This window comes from Gossypium hirsutum, chromosome A03 (assembly GCF_007990345.1).
Source record: "Gossypium hirsutum isolate 1008001.06 chromosome A03, Gossypium_hirsutum_v2.1, whole genome shotgun sequence".
Classification (NCBI taxonomy): Eukaryota; Viridiplantae; Streptophyta; class Magnoliopsida; order Malvales; family Malvaceae; genus Gossypium; species Gossypium hirsutum.
The window spans coordinates 9,320,701-9,339,662 of NC_053426.1; the positions used below are offsets into that span (position 1 = coordinate 9,320,701).

At 30.4% G+C, this 18,962-nt stretch overlaps 1 protein-coding gene and 1 long non-coding RNA gene across 2 annotated transcripts; both read right to left on the reverse strand.

Moving 5' to 3' along the window:
- Window positions 1-5,764: 5,764 nt before the first annotated feature.
- On the reverse strand, window positions 5,765-7,350 carry LOC107885973 (E3 ubiquitin-protein ligase RDUF1). The gene has a single exon (XM_016809747.2). It carries the CDS (start codon window positions 7,052-7,054, stop codon window positions 5,960-5,962), a length of 1,095 nt encoding a protein of 364 aa, XP_016665236.2. The 5' UTR covers window positions 7,055-7,350; the 3' UTR covers window positions 5,765-5,959.
- A 3,593-nt stretch (window positions 7,351-10,943) lies between these two features.
- On the reverse strand, window positions 10,944-11,803 carry LOC121224532 (uncharacterized). Its single transcript, XR_005922146.1, has 2 exons — window positions 11,488-11,803; window positions 10,944-11,261 (listed from the first exon to the last, which is right to left on the reverse strand). It is a non-coding gene; the product is annotated as an uncharacterized lncRNA (long non-coding RNA).
- Window positions 11,804-18,962: the final 7,159 nt, after the last annotated feature.

Below are 18,962 nucleotides of genomic sequence, written 5' to 3' on the forward strand. Positions count from 1 at the left end.
GTGTATCATGTGTCTAGCTCTAATATAAATTGAGATTTTGTTTATTTTTCCTTCTAAATTTTTGCTCAGTTGCAATTGGATAAACTTACTAATAGTTATAAACTAATAAATAAACATCAATTTTTTGTTACACAGGCACAAAGTGTAATCCTGATAAAAGGCAATGTCCACAATGTTCCTAGGTTAATTCAAAGTTGCTTCAAAGAGAAGAATACCCATTTTGACTTAGGAAGCTTTACACTGATCTTAGGGTATTCTTGGGCAACAAGCTATCGAATTGATCTTAAAACAAAGTAGCAAAGAAGATAAGAAACGAGAAAACAATAATCAAAAGAAAAAAAACACAAAAAAAAGAATGAGATAATCAAATTGAAGAAAGAAACCAAATTCAGATGGAAGAAGAGCTTCTAGGTTGCCAATCTTGAGTCCTCTAATTAAAGTAGTTTTATGGCCTTTGGAGATCGACTTGTTGTTGGAGAAACATAAAAACAAGTTAGAGACTTGAGCAACAAGAATAAAATAAAGAAAGCAAAAGAAAAACAAGTGAATAAGTCGAATTAAAGGATTTATGATGTTCAAAATGGTGTTGCTTGTGTCCTAAAGAATGATCAACTTAAAAAGTGTTCCTTGTAATCAAAGAAATAAGAAAGCAACAAGATGAATAAGTGAAACCAAAATTCAAGTAATACAATGGAAGAAAAACAAATTAGATGCGATAAAGAATGAACAAACTAAGCGGAAGATAGAAGGGAAGATAGATTGTCCAATTGAACCCTTTGAGAAAGATTTTCCAGCAAACTCAATTGTGCGGCTCTAATCAACCCTCCAAGAAAGATTTAATGAAAACCCAAAGTTTGAAGAACTTCCTCTAAAATCTTACAAAAAAAAGATAAAGTAAAAAGAATCTTCTGAAATAAAATAAAAGAAAAAGAAAAACAAGAATTACATATTGTAAAGATAAATGAACTCTAAAGAATACTTTATTAATAAAAAAATCAAAAGCTTACATAATGAATGAAAAGAATGCCCTATGTAGGCTATATAAAACAACTAATCCTACTAGAAGTAAAAGTCTAAATAGCTTGAGAGATAAGAGTTTGAATGAGTTAGGCATCGCATGCACTTGAAGAAACTCAAGTGATTAAGTTATTATAGAGATAATTAGCTAAATTCAGCCAAGATACAATAAAAGACTCGAGACTCAACTTTGACCCATTTAACCCAAGTATGAACGGATTCAAATGAAAGAAATTGAAACTTAATGGATTTAAACATAATTTAACATAATAAAGTAAAAAAGAATGAAATAAGGCTTTCTAATATGAAGAATTGACATTTGAACTCTTTAACACGTTATCAAGATTGAGCAAGCCCACTAATGGTTAAAGAATCCAAAATAACTTATCAAGAATGTATATATAAGGTTTAGTCCAAGAAACTCAAACACATCAAAATAACCCAAAAGAAGTAAAGAAGTCAAAATATGTCTAAGGTTTACCAAGAATATTCGAAAATGGTGAAAAGAATAACAAAGACTCTAAGCAACCAAAGGATGATCTTCGAACAAAGGATTATGATAAATAAATAAAAAGACTCAAATGGATGACATAGAGAGAAAGAATAAGAAAGAACAATCGAACTAGAGGAAAAGAAAGAAAAACCAAAATTGAAAAGTAAAAGACTTGAAACTTACTTGGGAGACTCTTCAAGAAGACTTAGACAATTCTTGGAGAATATCTCTTAAAATGAATGGGAATGAGAAAAGAATGAGAGTTACTTACTATGTATAATGCTAAAATTAACCAACTCTCTATTAACCAATCAAATGATGACACAAGAAAAACATGATAACTCATTGTCAACTCATTGAGAACTGAACAAACACATGGATAAATTAACTAACTTAAGATAATACATGTCATAGGATCCAAATGCTCCAAAAATTGCCCAAAACGCAAATAATATCTTAAAATTACATACACTCGTCAAGTCACACCCAAATTTCAAGAAACTCAAGATTAATCAATCTAAGCTTGAATTTTTCAAAATTCTTGAACGTTGACACATATCAAAGATCGCCACACATGTCCACATCCAAGATTCTCGATTTTGGACCAAGATTTCCAAGAATAGAAATATTTATTTTCTTGATTTGTGAAATCTTCAAAGTTGCTCATATGAAACCAATATTCGATTTCTTAATTTCCTTGAAACCAAGATTTTAAATCTTGATTGTTTTTTGCCTCGATCTCAACTCCCCCAAGCTTGTTAAGCCTACTCATCTCAATTTCTTGCACGACCAAGTGTAACTTAACTCGAATCTACCTTGATTTTGTACGTGTGATTAAACCTTTAAGGAGACTAATTTGATAATTTTGTTAGGATGCTGAATAGGCTTGTACACAAGCCTCGATGCTTATATCAAATCCACTCTAAATCGACAGGTACAATATGAGATTTAACTCTAACTCACTCACCAAGTTGCAACCTTCTCCTATACTTCAATCTTGATCACTCTCTCATTAAGCTCCCCCTCCAAGAGTTTAGCTATAAATTGAACGAAAAGAACAATTTACTTACAACTAATATGCACTAAAATAAGTTTCTAACCTGAATAGAATAAGTGCTCTCTTAATCTCTCATTGTAAAACATGACTCTTGTTAAATAGACAATAAATTACATTTAAAATATAAACAACATGAATCTCTAATTCCTCAAAAGTAGCATTTGAATATGTCTTCAATAATGAGTAAGACGACAGAGATCATCTCACTATAAAGTCCCTTGGAAAAAAGATCTCTTCATTTATTAGAACTTCGGTCACATTGAAAATCTTGATACATTCTTTGCTTGACTTGATTTTTTTTTCATGATATGTCTTCAATAATAGATTGCTAAAAATTCTCAAGAGTGTGTTTGGATGAAGAATTTTAAAATTATGTAGAGTTTTAAAATATTAGCATTTTAGTGTTCATCAATTTAAAGTGCTAGTAATTGTAATTGTTTTGTTTGGATATATAATTGCTTTAAGAAAAATTAGGTTATTGGAATTTTATAAATTAAAAAAGTAATTATGAAAGAAGAATAATTATATTAACAAAAATAATATTAAAAAAAACTCAATATGGAAACTATTAGATTCATAAAAAAGTATTTTTTTAATAATTAGGGGTGAGGAATGGGGTTGCTTCGGATCAAACCCAATCTCTCATGTCTATAACACAATATTGTTGGCAAATAAAAAAGATTTTTGAATTTTAAGTTTTTTATCTCATAGTAGACCACGTGTGTTACTTGAGATAAAATTATGAGGAATTTTGAAAAACAGTCACTTTAGATGGAATTTGAAAAAAGAAGGAATAAACTACACTATTAGTCACTGAACTATGAGTAAATTTTTATTTTGGTCACTTAATTAAATTTTTATTTTGGTCACTTAATTTAAAAAAGTTATAACTTGGTCACTAAATTATTCAAAAGTTTTCATTTAAGTAACTGAACAATGAAAAAGTTTTTATTTAAGTCATTGGGATATTAAGTTTTTTTTTTTAAATTCTGCTAGTAAGTTCCAAGCGACGATTTAACAATCGATACAGTAGATCAATATCCATCAACGAGTAGAAGAACATATCTTAGACCCACTTCGATCTAAAGGTCAGTGTCAGAGATTGAAGAAAAAAGTTGTTTGAATTTTGGTTTGCAAATTCGTAACGTCCAAAATTGTTTGATGGAAATAATTGAATTGTAGAAGAGAAAGGGAAATAGAACTTTCTATTGGTGCAGGCATTGTGAACAAAGAAAGTCATATAGCATCAATTTTAATAACCTAATAACTTAAATGAAAAGTTGTAAATAGTTCAGTGACCAAATTGTAACTTTTTTAGTTAAGTGATCAAAACGAAAACCTACCCATAGTTTAGTGACTAATGGCGTAGTTTACCTAAAAGGAAACTGAGCTACTAAAATTACCCATAAATCACCTTGAAATTACTCATAGAATTTGAAATTCTCCCATGTATTTATCCAAACAAATTTATTTTTAAAATTTTGAAAACGTTGATGCAAATGAAATCTCTCCAACAAATCTCTCAATCAAGTGTGTTTAAATGAAGAATTTTAATTTTTTTTTTGAGATTTTTAAAATGATATCATTTTAAAAGTGACCGACACGAAATTCTAGTATTTTTAATTGCTTTATTTGGATAAATAATTGATTTATGAAAAAAATAAGTTATTGTAATTTTAAAAATTTTAAAAATATAAATGAACAATAATTATATTAAAAATAGTAATGTAAAAAATATATATAATTATATTTGCAAAAAAAATAATTTTAATAAAATAATATTTACAAAATATATATAAAATTAAATAAATGATTTTTGAAAAACCACCGTTTTAGGTAAAATTTGAAAAAGGAAATATTGAAATCCCTAGTATATTTACCAAAACATCAATTTTAGGCCTATGAGATGTTCACTAAATTACAGTAACTAATTATTTCGATCTGAGAATCAAACTCTTAAGCACATAATTAAAAAAATGAGATAAGCAACCTCAACATGGTTTCTAATGCAAACATAAATTCTACAAGTATGAATAAAACTGGAAAGAGTTTTCGCACACAATGTTGAAACCCTAAATCTAGTGATGAAGAAAAAACCTTAGGATTCAATCAGTAGTTTGTTAGCGAAGAAAAATTAAAATAATTTTTATATAAAAAAATTAAAAATGAATTGCTAACAGCAAGAATAAAGTAAATATCATTACTTTGTTTTCTAAAAAAAAAAATTGCTGATTGATGACAACAATGTAAGGCATTAAATTGATGTTAACAGATGATCAAATAAAAGAGTGGAGTTTCGTTGCCTTGCTTGTGTTGAGTCGGTGGAGCCTCTTTTTCTTTCTATGCCTTTTGAACGCGTCGCAGTTTGGTTTCATTTGTTCATTTTTCTTAAATGACCTAAAACTATATTCTTCTGTTGTTATTTGTAAATACCCACTCTTCTAATAAATAAATTTGTATTCTGTACCACCACGATATTAGAGACAAGGTGACCTTTTGTTTTGCCTCTCATAGAATGAGGAGGTGTTTGGTAATGCGGCCAAGTGCTCTGTATATTCCAAACCCTTCTCACCCCACCAATTTTGCATTTACATTTTGGTTTTTGCCAGCTTGCTTTCTAGTCTTGAGAAACAAGTGATCTTATACACACTCCGATTCACACATATAAGATTTCATTCTCTCAATTTAAGATTAAAAAAATATATAAGAATTTTATGCATTGCACTTGTCAAACCAGTTTTATAGAATAAGGTTTTAATTCTGCCTTTGTGCAAAATTGACTTAAGCTCGTTACTGTTGAAATTAAGGTACTTAGTTTTCGACCCGTTAAGGCAGCACGTAACGATCCATAACGCACAAACATGATTAGTAAGCTGGCAGGTTGGACCAACTAAGACTGCATCGGATAGTAAAAATTGAGCATGAAATAAAACCAAAAGACTACTTTATGCTATATTTCCAGAATTTTGGATATCAGCATGAAATCCTCCTTTCTCAACCTTTCCCATGAGAACTGAAACAAGTAATTAGATCCTCTAATTAACTCAAATCCAGTAATTATCCAAATAAACACATGGAAACCTATGTTGCCCAGTCTTCACCATTGCCTTCAAAAATTGACAAACTAGAGATATTTTTGCTTTTGATTCCATTCCTTTCTTCCTGCCGTTTAATTAACAAGTTCTTAGCAAACAATCTAGAAGAAAATAACATGAAACTGCATTGCAACCTGAAATCAGAGACTCCAATTCCAGGCAATTAAATGGTATTTACAATAATCAAAGAACACATTTATTTTCATAAAACCCCATAAAAAAATTTGGAAGGAAAAAAAAAAAACTTGGCTTTCTCTTTCTTTTATGTAATTAATCTAAATAAAAAAATTATTGTTATTACAAAACAGAGTTGGAGCTTGAGCTTAAGCTTCTTGTAAACCTACGAAACATAGACGTTGAACCACTTCTAGTCAAACCACCGGATTCTTCATTTCCACGATGAGACGGCTGAGACCTCAACCCCCTCAAAAACGACGTCACATTTCTAACAACTCTCCTGAATCCATTCTCTCTTCTTCTTACCCCGACCCACGATACCCTCCTCGCTGCTCCATGACCCGAACCCGATTCCGATCCCGATTCCCCAAACCCACCGTCCATCTCCGTGTATACTACCGGCACTTCCCTTTCTCCCCTGAACCTTCCCACCGCGAAAACCCCACCCGGTAACCTCCATATGCTCAGCCCCACCGTCTCTGATGCCTCGTCGTTCGACTCGCTCCGATCCGACGGCAATTCGTGGCGGCAAAGTGGGCACGAGTTCCGAAGCGCCAGCCATGGGATGATACAATCTTCATGGTAAATATGCTTGCACGGCATCTCCCTCGCTTCCGACCCGAGCTCGAAAGGTTCTTTACAAACGGCGCAGTGGGTTTCCGAACAAACATGGGCTTTTTCTATTTGAATCGTCGGCATTGATTCGATTGCCGATTTCGAAGCCGGCGGGTTCTCGGGTTGACCCAGTCCGGTTATTTCGATCTGGGAAAGCTGTTCCAATAACCGGTCGAAACCCAAACCCATTAGAGATTCGGACATCGAAGTCGGTATGGGTCTTAAACCGGACCCAGATCCGTCATCATAGAAGAACCCAAACCCGCTGTTGCTGATCCCGTTGGTGGAGCCGTTCTCGTCGTCGGTGGAGCCACGGAGGACGATGATCGGATTGATGTTTGACCGGTCAACAGAACCGCGACGATTCCTACGAAAGACGAGATTTCGCGCCCGAATCGAATTTTGACGGCTATTATCGTTGCTGGTGATCATGTACATAGCTGGAAACCGACGGTTGTGATTGTCCGAAGATTCGATCTCCTCGATGAAGCCTCCGTCGCAGTACGGGCAGACAACGGCGTCGTTTGACCCGCTATCCAAAACCACCACACGAACCAGACGGGTGCAGCTGTAACACCAATACGAAGACGTTGAAGACATGCTTGACCCCGGCGAGTATTCCAGATCCAGAAATAAAGGCAAATTTAAAAAAAAAAAAAAAAGAAAAAGGATTTTCGGTGCTGAAATGAGCTTCAGTCGCTTTTAAAGGGAAACGAGGCCGCCTTAAAGTTTAAACGCCGTAAGGAGTGTGAATCCAGGTGGCTGTTTATGATTGGAGAGAAAGACAAAACTTAACGGCGTTAACAGATTGACCGGTCAATTGGAGACTAAGGTTTAGGTTAAAAGCGGGGGGTTGACAGTGGGGGTAAAAGGAGTTAAAATCTGAAGCTGTAAAAATGTCGGGACGCCGAGTTTGAAAATTCAAACTAATAGGCCGAGTAATGAGAGGCGCGTGTGACGTGGTAGAGAGTGAGAGGACAACTGGCAAGAACTACTAGGAAGATTCTTTAAACCGAGGCAAAAGAGTGTGTTGTTATGTGTTTGGTTGGCGCGTGAAAGGGACCCACACTCTTAAACTATAAAAATTTTGTGGACAAAAAACGATTATCCAAACTCTTATGAAAATTTTTTAATTAATAAAATTCATCGCTGAACAAATCTTAATATGAAATTATCATATAATTTGAGGAAAAGAAAAAGAGGAAATTACCATATAAATTCTATTTCTCGTGAGTAGGATGGCAGCAGGTGGAGCCGGCTGTTTCTCACTCCTCTCCATCCATTTTCATTTTATTTAAAATATATCTACCTAAATTAATAATAAAATATTTAAGATGTTATAAAATCTCAAAAAAATTAATTAAAATTTATAAAATTAAAAGGAAAGGTGTTTTTTTTTTAATAGTTTTTTATGGTGACGCAGGTGTGATCAAAACTTAACTCAATTTAATGTAGAAAATTTTAATTGAAAATTCGTCTCACTTTATTTTTTAATTAGAAATCTATTAAACAAATATTAATATAATCTTTTATAAAATATTATTATAATATGATTTTAACTTAAAATACCTTAATCTCTAAAATTTCAACTTAATCGGTTTATTTAACTTTTAAATAAATTTTATTTAAATGCTTTTTACGTTATTTTTTCCCCACATGATGGGCATAAACATCATCTAATTAAGTATTTAAATTTCTGACATCAAAATATTAAATAGGGAATCGTGAAAATTAGGTAACAAACAAATTAATGAAATATATGTATTTAAGTACAACAAAACGTGTTATTTTTAATACTAATATTATCATTTAAAATAAAAACAAAGCATGAAATGAATACTTTTTTATTTATTTTTTAAATAAAAACAATTTATTCATTCAAAGTAGTATAACAATTCATAATTAATTCTGTAAAATATCAGTTTATACATCATAATGTTACCATGGTGACATTTCGTAGGTTCATTTATTTAGCATTTCTTGTTTTATTATTATTTTTCCTTTTTTTAAAATTTGAAATTAAAAACAAAAAAAAACACCAATTAAATAAATAATAATAAGCAGGTATTACTAATAGGTTGTCCCCAAGTACAGACCTATAAAGAATGAAAGAGATATTTTGTGGGTCAAAGTTTAATGGCCAAATAAATTTTTTTAGAAAAAAAACTTACAAATCAATTGTAGTTGGCCAAAAACAAAAACTCAGGTCTTCCTTCTTTCCAATATGGTCCAGATGGCAAGCAATTTCAAGGAATGTGCTTTTATTTGGAAAAGAAGAGGTTGTATAAAATTATGATTTTTAATATTTTTAGTTAAATTTGAATTTTTAAGAAAAAATTTAATTTGTCGTTCCTCATTGAAAAAAGATAAAAATTACGTAAAATTATAATTTTATACAATTCTTTTCGTATTTGAAGAGGATATTTGGTCTATTGTATTATCTCAGTCATCTTTTGCTATATTGTTGAGCTGAATTGTTTCTAAAGATGCTTGTTTTTACCTTACATGTTCCCTTATATTTGAATTTTATTACCTAAAGTAGCCAAGTTTGCTACATTTGAACTATTGTCTACATGTGTTAAACGTGCGGATATTTTTTTTAGATAAATGATATCGGTAGCCACTCAACTAATAATTTATTTTAGTGATTCAACTATAAAAACTTTATAAATAGTCACTCAACAATTCAATTCTTTTTTTTTAGTTATTAGAAGTTAAGTGACTAACAGGAAAATAACATTTTAATTTTTAAAATTGAAATAATTGTAATTTTAACTCTCAAATATTTATACATTGTGTTAATTTAATATTGAAATTAACAATCAATGTTTGTATATTGTGTAATTTCATCCTTTTCGTAATTTTACTTTTCTTTGTGACCATCTCACCTAAAAAGCTTTAAAAAAATTTATCAACTAAATTGGTGTGTATATATATATACCAACAATAGAAACACTTAAAAATCTAAGATCATAAATTTCTTCTTTTCTCATTATTTTCTATTGAGACTCTGATTATCCATTGTTGGATGCGAAACTAATAGTTGAGATGAATCAATCGCTGTCGATTCACTCTTCATTAGTTTTATAAGATTCGCACTTAAAAATTAAATTAGGTAATATGTAAACTTTGAAGATTAAATTTGTTATTATATAATTTTTTTAAAAAAATCATTTAATAATAAAAATAAATACTAATAATTAAGTGAGTATTGAGCAAAAACGTGAGGATACATATTTGTTGGCATTTAAACAGTCTGGTATTTGTTGGCATTTAACATGCAAATAACTATACAGCAAAATATCCGCATTAGAGGGTTTTGAAAAATGGTTTCCCAGTCTAATGAGCATATCAACACATCGATGTGTGCTTAAGTTGGTAAAGATAAGAAGCCACCAAAGAGAGTCATACCATTTTGAATAAGAATATGTAGTAATTGATTAGATAAATTTAGATTAAGATACTGATTTTAATTACTAATATTCTATCTCTTCTCAGAAATAAATAAAATTATGTTTAAGAAAATTACACTTTTAAAGACAATAAAAAAAATTAAATCATAACTAGAATAACAAAAAAAAAAGAAAATGTATATAGAGAAATAACAATAAAATAAATAATTTTCAGCTCAAAAGACTTTTGTCATTTTCCTCTTTGACTTGCAAGTATACGAAAGCACTGTCAAATTATAAATTACATCGAATTATTTCCGTTTTAAGGAAGTATTCCAAAGATCAAATTCACAGACAAATTTTTACAATTTTAAAATAATGGAATAGAACTTCAATATAAAATATAAATAAGTTAATATAAATCTAAGAAATAACTAAAAAGAAATAAAATAATTATTAAGAAAATAAAATAAGCAACTAGCTAAATAAATAGAGACAAATAAAATATAAAAAAACTAAATTAATAATTGAACTGTAATGCAAGAGAAGTCTTGTGATGAAATTTATTTTCCATTAATAGGATTTACTTATCTAATTGGAATAATGTCAAATTTAATCTTCAGCATTTATATTTTTTATCAATTTGATCTTTATTCTTGTTTTTAGGCCAAATTTCGCCCTCAACCTCTTAAAAGAAAAGGTCAAATTTGACCATCAACTTTTCAAAAAAAGTTGAATTGTTGTTTTTTAACAAAAATACTGACTAAAATGTTAAATTTTAAACATGACAATCTGCATATACTTTATACTACTTTTTATATATTTTTTGAACTTTTTATTTTTTAAATATTTTTATAAATTTAAAATTATTTTTTGACAATGCATATAAGAAAAATAATATCATGTCAGCACGAAAGACATGTTAGCTGTCACATGGATTATCAATCCAACATTGTTAAAAAATTAATAGGTAGGCGCACGCCAAGAGGCAAGTAGATCCATTAAAAAAAATGATTTGCCTCTTTTTGAAAGGTTAATAGTTAAATTTAACTTTAAAAAATAAGGGTCAAACTGACAAAAGATGTAAATATTAAGAGTTAAATTTAACGTTATGCCTATCTAATTCAGTTATTGATAAGTCTAAAATTTACAGCTAAGATAATTGTACAGGCCCAAATCTGCCCGGGCCGATACAGATAAAAAATTAAACCAAATAAATAGTCCAGGGCCAAAATTACAACCCAATTTACAAGACCCTAGCCCAAATAACCCAACTAAACCTTAAGCCCAAAAGGGCCCAAAACCTTAACATTTTCAGCAGCAAAAAAAGAGAGGAACCCTAATGTCGCCGCCTCCATCTCCACGTCAACGCTCCCACGTACAGCCTCTGTACACGCCACCTATAGCCTCCATTCCTACAAATAAAACAAAAAGACAACATCACATAACTATAGCAAAAAAAAAAGAATTGTTCTTTTCTTTTCCTTTATTTTTTCTCTCAGCTATAAGGCTAGAGAGAATTGATGTATATTTTTTACGAACAATGTCAATAGAAAAGAGAAATTTAAAGTGAAAAGGTGATTTTTTTCCTGATATTTAGTTCTGTTTTTTTTGTAAAGAAATAGAACGAAGGAAACTTACCGGATCCCTCCGATTCGGATTTCTCTCTGACGCTGAAAGCCCAAAACCCTTAGGGTTCAGTTTGGGGTTTGATGGTGCGACGATTTTTAAAAGAAATCGATCCTTTTGGGGTCGTTTTTTCATTTTTTTTATTTTTTTTAAATAGAAGGCGAACCATTTAAAAGGAGTTCGGAAAAGGAGATTTTTGAGCTCTCCGGCCACCGCAGACTGCGGCACAGTCGCCGGTGGCCGGCAGTTGTTACGGCGGACGTCCGGTAGCCCAATGATCAGACCTAGGCTGGAGCTCGGACGAGGAGAAAGTTTGAGAGCTCTCAGAATTTTTTTTAAAATAAAAGAAGAATGATTTTTTTTGGAATTTTTTTAGTTTATATAGCGACACTAAACGGCGTCGTTTCAAGCTTGAGCCATGAGTGTGACCCGACCCAAACCGCCATGGGGATCCGCTTGTTTTCGTAAATTGGGCTATTTACCAGTTTAGTCCTTCCGCTTTTTTATTCTTTTACAATCAAGTCTTTTTTAATCTTTAATTTTGGCCCTGTAATTTATTTCAGTTTTCAATTAAGTCCACCTTGAAGTTGTGCGTTTTGGAGAAGGGATTATTTCTCATTTTGGTCCCTCCTTGTTATTCGCGCATTCAATCTGGTCTTTTTCTTTTATTTTGTTTCAGATTTTCCCCAAAATTTTGTTTTAAAGTTTGATTTAGTCCTTTTTTTGTTATTTTTTACTATTTTGTTATTAAATTAACTATTTTAATAAATTATTACTACTATTATATTTCTACTTATATTTATTTATCTAACTTTTCTTAAAAATACATTTATTTTATTATATCTTCTCTTTTTTTTTTTATCTATATCCTTTTAACTATAATTTATTCATTATTTATATTATTCTTATTATCTCTTTTTTTAATACACATATCTTATTTTATCTTCACTTTTGTTATTATCTTTTTTTTTATTATTTATTTAGTTATATTTTTATATAAATTTTAAACTTCAGATTTTTTTATTATATTATTATTAATATCATCATCATTATTATTAATATTATTTTTTTTAAAATTGTTTTACACAATATTTATTTATTCATTTGTTTAGTATTAGTTTTTTTTTAGTTTCAAATTTTTAGTTTTTGCTTTTTTATTTATTTATTGGCTTGTTTATTTTTATTCTTGCCCTTATTATTATTTTTCTTATTTATTACTTTACATTCAATTTTGTATTATTCATTATTATTGTTATTATTATTATTGCTATTTATATTATCATTTTCATCATTATTATTATTGTTCATGCATATTAACATTATGATTTATTAATGTCAATACTATATATTTTATATCTTATTATGTATGTCATGCCATTATTACTCCAAATTTATGTCGCACTATCGTTATTCGCTAAGTATGACTCCCTTTTTACGTTTTAACCGTTTTTGTGCCACGATGGAATAAACTAAACATATCGTTTTAAAAGTTACATTACTTTTTACTCAAATTCGTAAAAAGAGAAATTTTTTAAAATAGGCAATGTTTCGCATTTTAGGAATTCGAGAAAATGTACCCTAACTTACAGGGTTTCGACTTTCTCATTAAACCTAAATAGCCAAATATCCCTTTAAGTTTTTAAAATATGTGAATTTCAAATAAAGACAATATTCCGTGTTTAGAAACTCGAGAGGGTCGTGCCCTAACTTACGGAGTTTTGATTTTCCTCGTTAGATTTAAACAATTGAATATCCTTTTAAAAATCAAAGTACGAATTTTAAATAAAACATTTAAAAGGCAAGCTTATTTTCAAAGGTTCAAATGTCGTGTCTTAACTTACGAGATGTGACATTTTCACCTTAAAACCATTTTCACCTTAGGTCTGTAGAATTAGCTGTAATTGGCTCTACCTTTTAAATAACACATCTTATAAGCGTATGACAACATTTAAAACATTGTCAAATGATCTGCTAACGGTTTCCCCGGACCTATTAAATTGATGCTTGATAAATTGGTTTTTAAGATGATGAGAAATGATATGTAAGAACATTGTCACTTGTTCATCAACAAGCATATTCCTTGACGACTTCAATCCTCCTAAAATTTGTAACATCTCACATAGTTTTAAAAAAGTAACTCTATTCATCCTAACTTGTTCAATACAGGTCTCGTCACTAACATGTACAAGTCTTTTCACAGAATCTCATTGTGCATAAAAATATAAAATATATGATCTAATCTTTGGTCTATAAGTATGTAGATTAGAGACGAAACCTAATTTAACTAAGAACCAACTCGCAACTGTACACATTTGCGACCGTACTGTTAATGCAAGACCAATTCTTTTTTGCCTCACTTTGTAATATTTTAAAGGCAAATGATCCATTACTGCAAGTTATTAAAGTGTTAGATATCTTCAAATCACAGTATAATTAATCTCAAAACAGGATGCTAGTTGGATGAAGGAATCAGGAATTCCCTGAAATCAAAATATAAGGATTTGGTCATTTTGCTATTGCAAACAAAAATTCATGTCCACATAAACATGATTTTTTATCTTGTATCTTTACAGATGCTATGTTAGACACCAAATGCTTATGTTTACACTTTACTTCAATTTATAATGGGATGTTGTTCAAACTATTCTGTTTTTTATGAATGGACACAAGTTCTCGGCAAGGACATCATATTCACTTCACTTTATTCCATGGTATTCTCGTCTCTTTTGTTTACCATTTTCTTTTCTATTATATTAATGACTTTCTCCTTCATTATTTTTTATTATTTATAATCTTAAACAACTTGAATCATTGTTTTTAAGTATAACTTAAATGCTCATTTTATTTTATACCATTGGATTGTACCTATGCTTTAGGAGATTGGAAACTCAATGGAAAAACCCAACTTAAAGCATCATGAAATGAGTTTATAAATTTCACTTCTTCACTTTGAACAACTTTTGTTTAAATCAGGTAATGCGGAATTGGAATTAAGATCGAATGTGCTATCAAGATTGAGAAATTTTAGGTCTATACAAAAATACTATCTATCTATAAGGAATTTCTAAAAATTTTCTTTAAATTCCAATTATTGATGAAATTCCAGGATTATGATTAAAATAGTAAATACCAAGTTTGAAACTTTAAATTGTTAGGTAGAAAGTATATGCACATATAATGCAGTGAGTTCAAGTTTAACTAAAACTTCTACATTGTCTTTCAAAACACAACATTCAAAAGATCTAAAATGTTGAAGTTAGTTTCAAATTTCACAAACAAGGAAATCAATATCAAAGACAGACTTTGGCTAGAACAGTTTAAAAATCAAGTGAAATAACTTACCAAGATAAGGCCAAGAATGCCAACAAGCTGTAATAATTTCTCCCTTTTTGGAAAAAGAGAACTGGTAAATCAATAAAAACATTTAAAAAATAAAACATTTTTTATGTGCACAAGCATGACAAAATCCTAGGAAAATTAGGTTAAAGAGAACAAAATATCAAATAACAATGTGAAAGTTTGAAGAAAGTGAAAAATGCATGTTTGATAAGTCAGAATCAATCATTTTTTCTGAGTTTCAATTAAATTTCTTTATACATTTAAAGTACAATATACATACCTAGCAGTGCATAAATTACTACTACATATACCTGCAACAAAGATATTTATTAGAATTAACGGGTTTCAATAGATATAATTCATGTGCTACATATGAGGATAATGATGGCAATGCATGTTTCTGAATACCAAATATCATTTTAATATCACTTAATCTAGCGTAATTAAAGTACCATTTTCTTATTGATGATCTGAGATGAGAGTTCACTTATGATGTATAGAGGTAGGAAATGAGATTTCATAATATCGTATTGGAACAATGGTAAAGTCCCCCCTTTTCAAGGGTTCCAAATGTAGCCCTAGTCTAGTGTTGATCGTGTGTATGTGTAGCGACGTAAAACTTTGGTGGATTCGGGGTCGCTAATTGTGGCAATCTAGTGAAAAAGTTTGAAAACTGAAGTTTGATTTTAAAATAAAGAGGGAGTCGCCACCGATCCTTTTCCTAGGTGTGATCGGACACCTACAAAATTCTCCTTTTTTAGAAAACTTTATTCTTAAGCTTTTCTAAAAAGAGGTAATTTTAGGTCTGCGTGAAAATCCAGAGAAAATTAGGGTTTGGGAGTCGGTTACGCGCGAGGAAGGTATTAGCACCCTCGCGACGCCCAAAATTGGTATCTCGTTAAACACATGTTGTCTTAATTTTCAAAAATGCGAACTCAATGTAAAGTTTAGTTATGATCCGAAAAAAAACGAGAAATTTTAGTTTATTCCGGTTTTTGAGAAGGATATGCCGTTTTAACACGAGTCAATTGACGTTCACCCAACATAGCGATGAACTCGATGACTTAATGTTTAATCGGTACATTTCCTTGTTTATTGAAATTAATTAGCAAAACAAGTATATGATTTTTGAAATAATGCAAAATAAATTGATATGAAATAAAAATAAATAAATGATAGGGCTAGGCATATATTGAAACAAATAATCGATGTGACAATAATATTAGAAAATAATAACCGTGCATGCAAGATCAAATGCAATGTTAGCATTGAATACGAGAACGTAATAAGAATACAATGAATACACATATGAAGATAATTAAGAGTATATACGTAAAATATTTATATAAATGGTAGTAGTGTTAGAAATATATTATACGTATAGTGTTTGAAGTACATATAAGATAGTAAAAAAGTACATAACTAGCAACAATAAAATAAAATATATACATATATGTGTAAAAAATAATATTATAAAAAGGGTATGTATACATGTATAAAAAAAATAAATGTATTAACAATGAATATAATAGGGGTAAGAAAACAAGTATATACACAATATATATGTAACGTGGTACTAAGGATATATATATACAATACAGTATTTAAAATAATATTTACGTAATATAAAAATATAATATTAAAAGGTATATGTACATACGTAATATATAAATACATATATAATATAATGTTAAAAAATTTACATAATATATATCATAATAATGTGGAAAACGAATATTAATAATGTTACATACATGAAATAGTATATATAAGAAAACATAACTAATAATAAAATATACATACAACGACATAAAAGCATATGAACAGTAAGAAATATACAATACATAACATTAAAAATATATATAATAATATACACAAATATAATATATATATTAAAATAATAATATGAAAAGGAAAAGCATCCGTACATTATATAAGTACATACATGAAGATATACACTAATGTACAATAATAATAATAATAATAATAATAATATTGAAATACAAAAATGTAATATTTAATAAAGAAACAAAAACAAATAAAAAAGGACTAAAATTGAACTAATAACAAAGTTTTGGGGCAAATGTGAAAGGAAATAAAGAGAAAAGGGCTTATTTGAGCGCGCACAAAACATAGGGGGACCGAAACAATAATTATTCCTTTCCATTAAAACGCAGCACATTGGCGGGGACTAAATCGAAAAGCGCGAGAAATTATGGGGCCAAATTGGAAACAAGAAAAATGACTTAATTGCAAAACCCTGAAAAAGCTGAAGGACTGTGCGCATAAATATCCCATTCAAACGAAAACACGCGGATCCTCTAACGGGTCGGGTCAGATGGGTCGGGCATGGTCAAAACGACGTCGTTTTGGGGCTTAAGTGTAGCCCCCAAAACGACGTCGTTTTGGAGGGCTATATAAGGCCTAAAATAACCAAAAAAAATCATTTGGGGAGAGGGAAAGAAAAAAAGAAGAGAGAGGGAAGAGAGAAGGGAGAGAGAAGGGAGGGGGGAAGGGGAATCCGGCCAGGGGGCCGGTCACCGGACAGCCACCGGAGGCTCGCCGGCGTGCGGTGGCCGGAAAAGGTAAAAAATATTTTTTTTTATTTTTTTATGTTTATACTTTTTTGTATTTTTTATATATATTAATATTTATGTATGGAAAATAGGTTTAGAGAACGAGACTAACAAAATAAAGAAAAAGATTACCTTATATTTGTAGTTTTTGATTTTTTTGACAACTTTGAACTTCTGATTTCAGTATTAAAGTCACGACTTGTACATGTGTTTCATTCTATCTTGGTTATTGATTTCTTTTGAACACTTGAATGAATGTTAAAAATGAAAACAGAAAAGAAAAAAAACCCCCCCGGTGTTCGATTTTGCTTGTGGCTTTTATAGCCAAAAATACAATATTCTGTTAATGTTTATTGCTCCATTTTTTGTCCTTTTCCTTTGCTTGTTTGCAGGTGCGGCAAAGGCATGGTGGTGGTAGACGGTATGGGGGTGTGTGATGGTGCTGGTGGCAGACAGCATGGGAGAGTGGGAGTGGTGCTGGTGGCAGACAGCATGGGAGAGTGGGAAGAGGCAAGTGGGAGTTTAGGGTTTTGGGATTGGGCTTGGATGTTGGGCTAGGTTAATTTTAGGTTTTGGGTTTGAGGATGGGTTAAATGGGCTTGGTATTAGTGGGCCAAAATTGGCCTACTACAGTATGTATATTTCTCTATTTCAGTATTAAGACTTTCTTTTTACCTCAATTTTGGAATTGGTATTTGAACTTTAATACCAGAATGTCTTATATTTAACAATGAGAAGACTATCTGGTAGCTCCCTTGACAACTGACTAGGCTTATATTTTTATTTTAGAGCACACAATTGCAGAGAGGGAACGCAGATAATTCTTTGTCTATTACATTATCTCTGTTATTTTATGCCATTTTTTCATTCTAATTTATCCCCATTATACCAACTATTCTGCTAAATCACCATATGGTGCCATTATTATTTTTATCCCAAAGAGGATTGTTTATACTTCGAATGGCATACTATGAACCACAAATACACACACACACTACCAAAAATGCCTCAACTTTGAAGTTCACAGCAAACCAAATTTACAATCCAAAGCAAAAGGTTCAAAGATAAAGTGTATAAACAAGACAAAATGCATCAAAAATTTTATCTTGGTATTAATTAAAAGGAGAAAAAAAAGAAACTGAGGGCTCATCATAAAAAAAATTACTAAGGGCTCATCATAAAAAAATTTCTTTTCTTTCTTAGTATAATCAGAAAAGCTTAGAGAGGAAAAAAGGAAATAAATGATGAAAGGAATAGGAAAATAAGAATTTAGGTATTGTTTATTTTGGTCTAAACCTAGATATTGAGGATGATTGAAGTGCTAAAGACAACATGATAAGACACCCAAAGTTGTAACAAAGATCTAATCTTTTTGGCTACATCAAAATATTAAGTAATTACAATCCAACAGAAAATTCCAAATAAAGCCAACCCTTGCCATACTACACTCTCCATTTAATCTCTTTTCTTTTCCCTCCTACAAACGGGGAATCAAAAGCAGAAATACACCCTAATAGTATTAAATTATTAGGACTTTTTCTTCGACTTGGGAAGGAAACTTTAAAGAAATTG

What these genes read in the sequence shown, in the direction of transcription:
- LOC107885973 (XM_016809747.2), bottom strand. Translation starts at nt 7,054, where the DNA reads ATGTCTTCAACGTCTTCGTATTGGTGTTACAGCTGCACCCGTCTGGTT.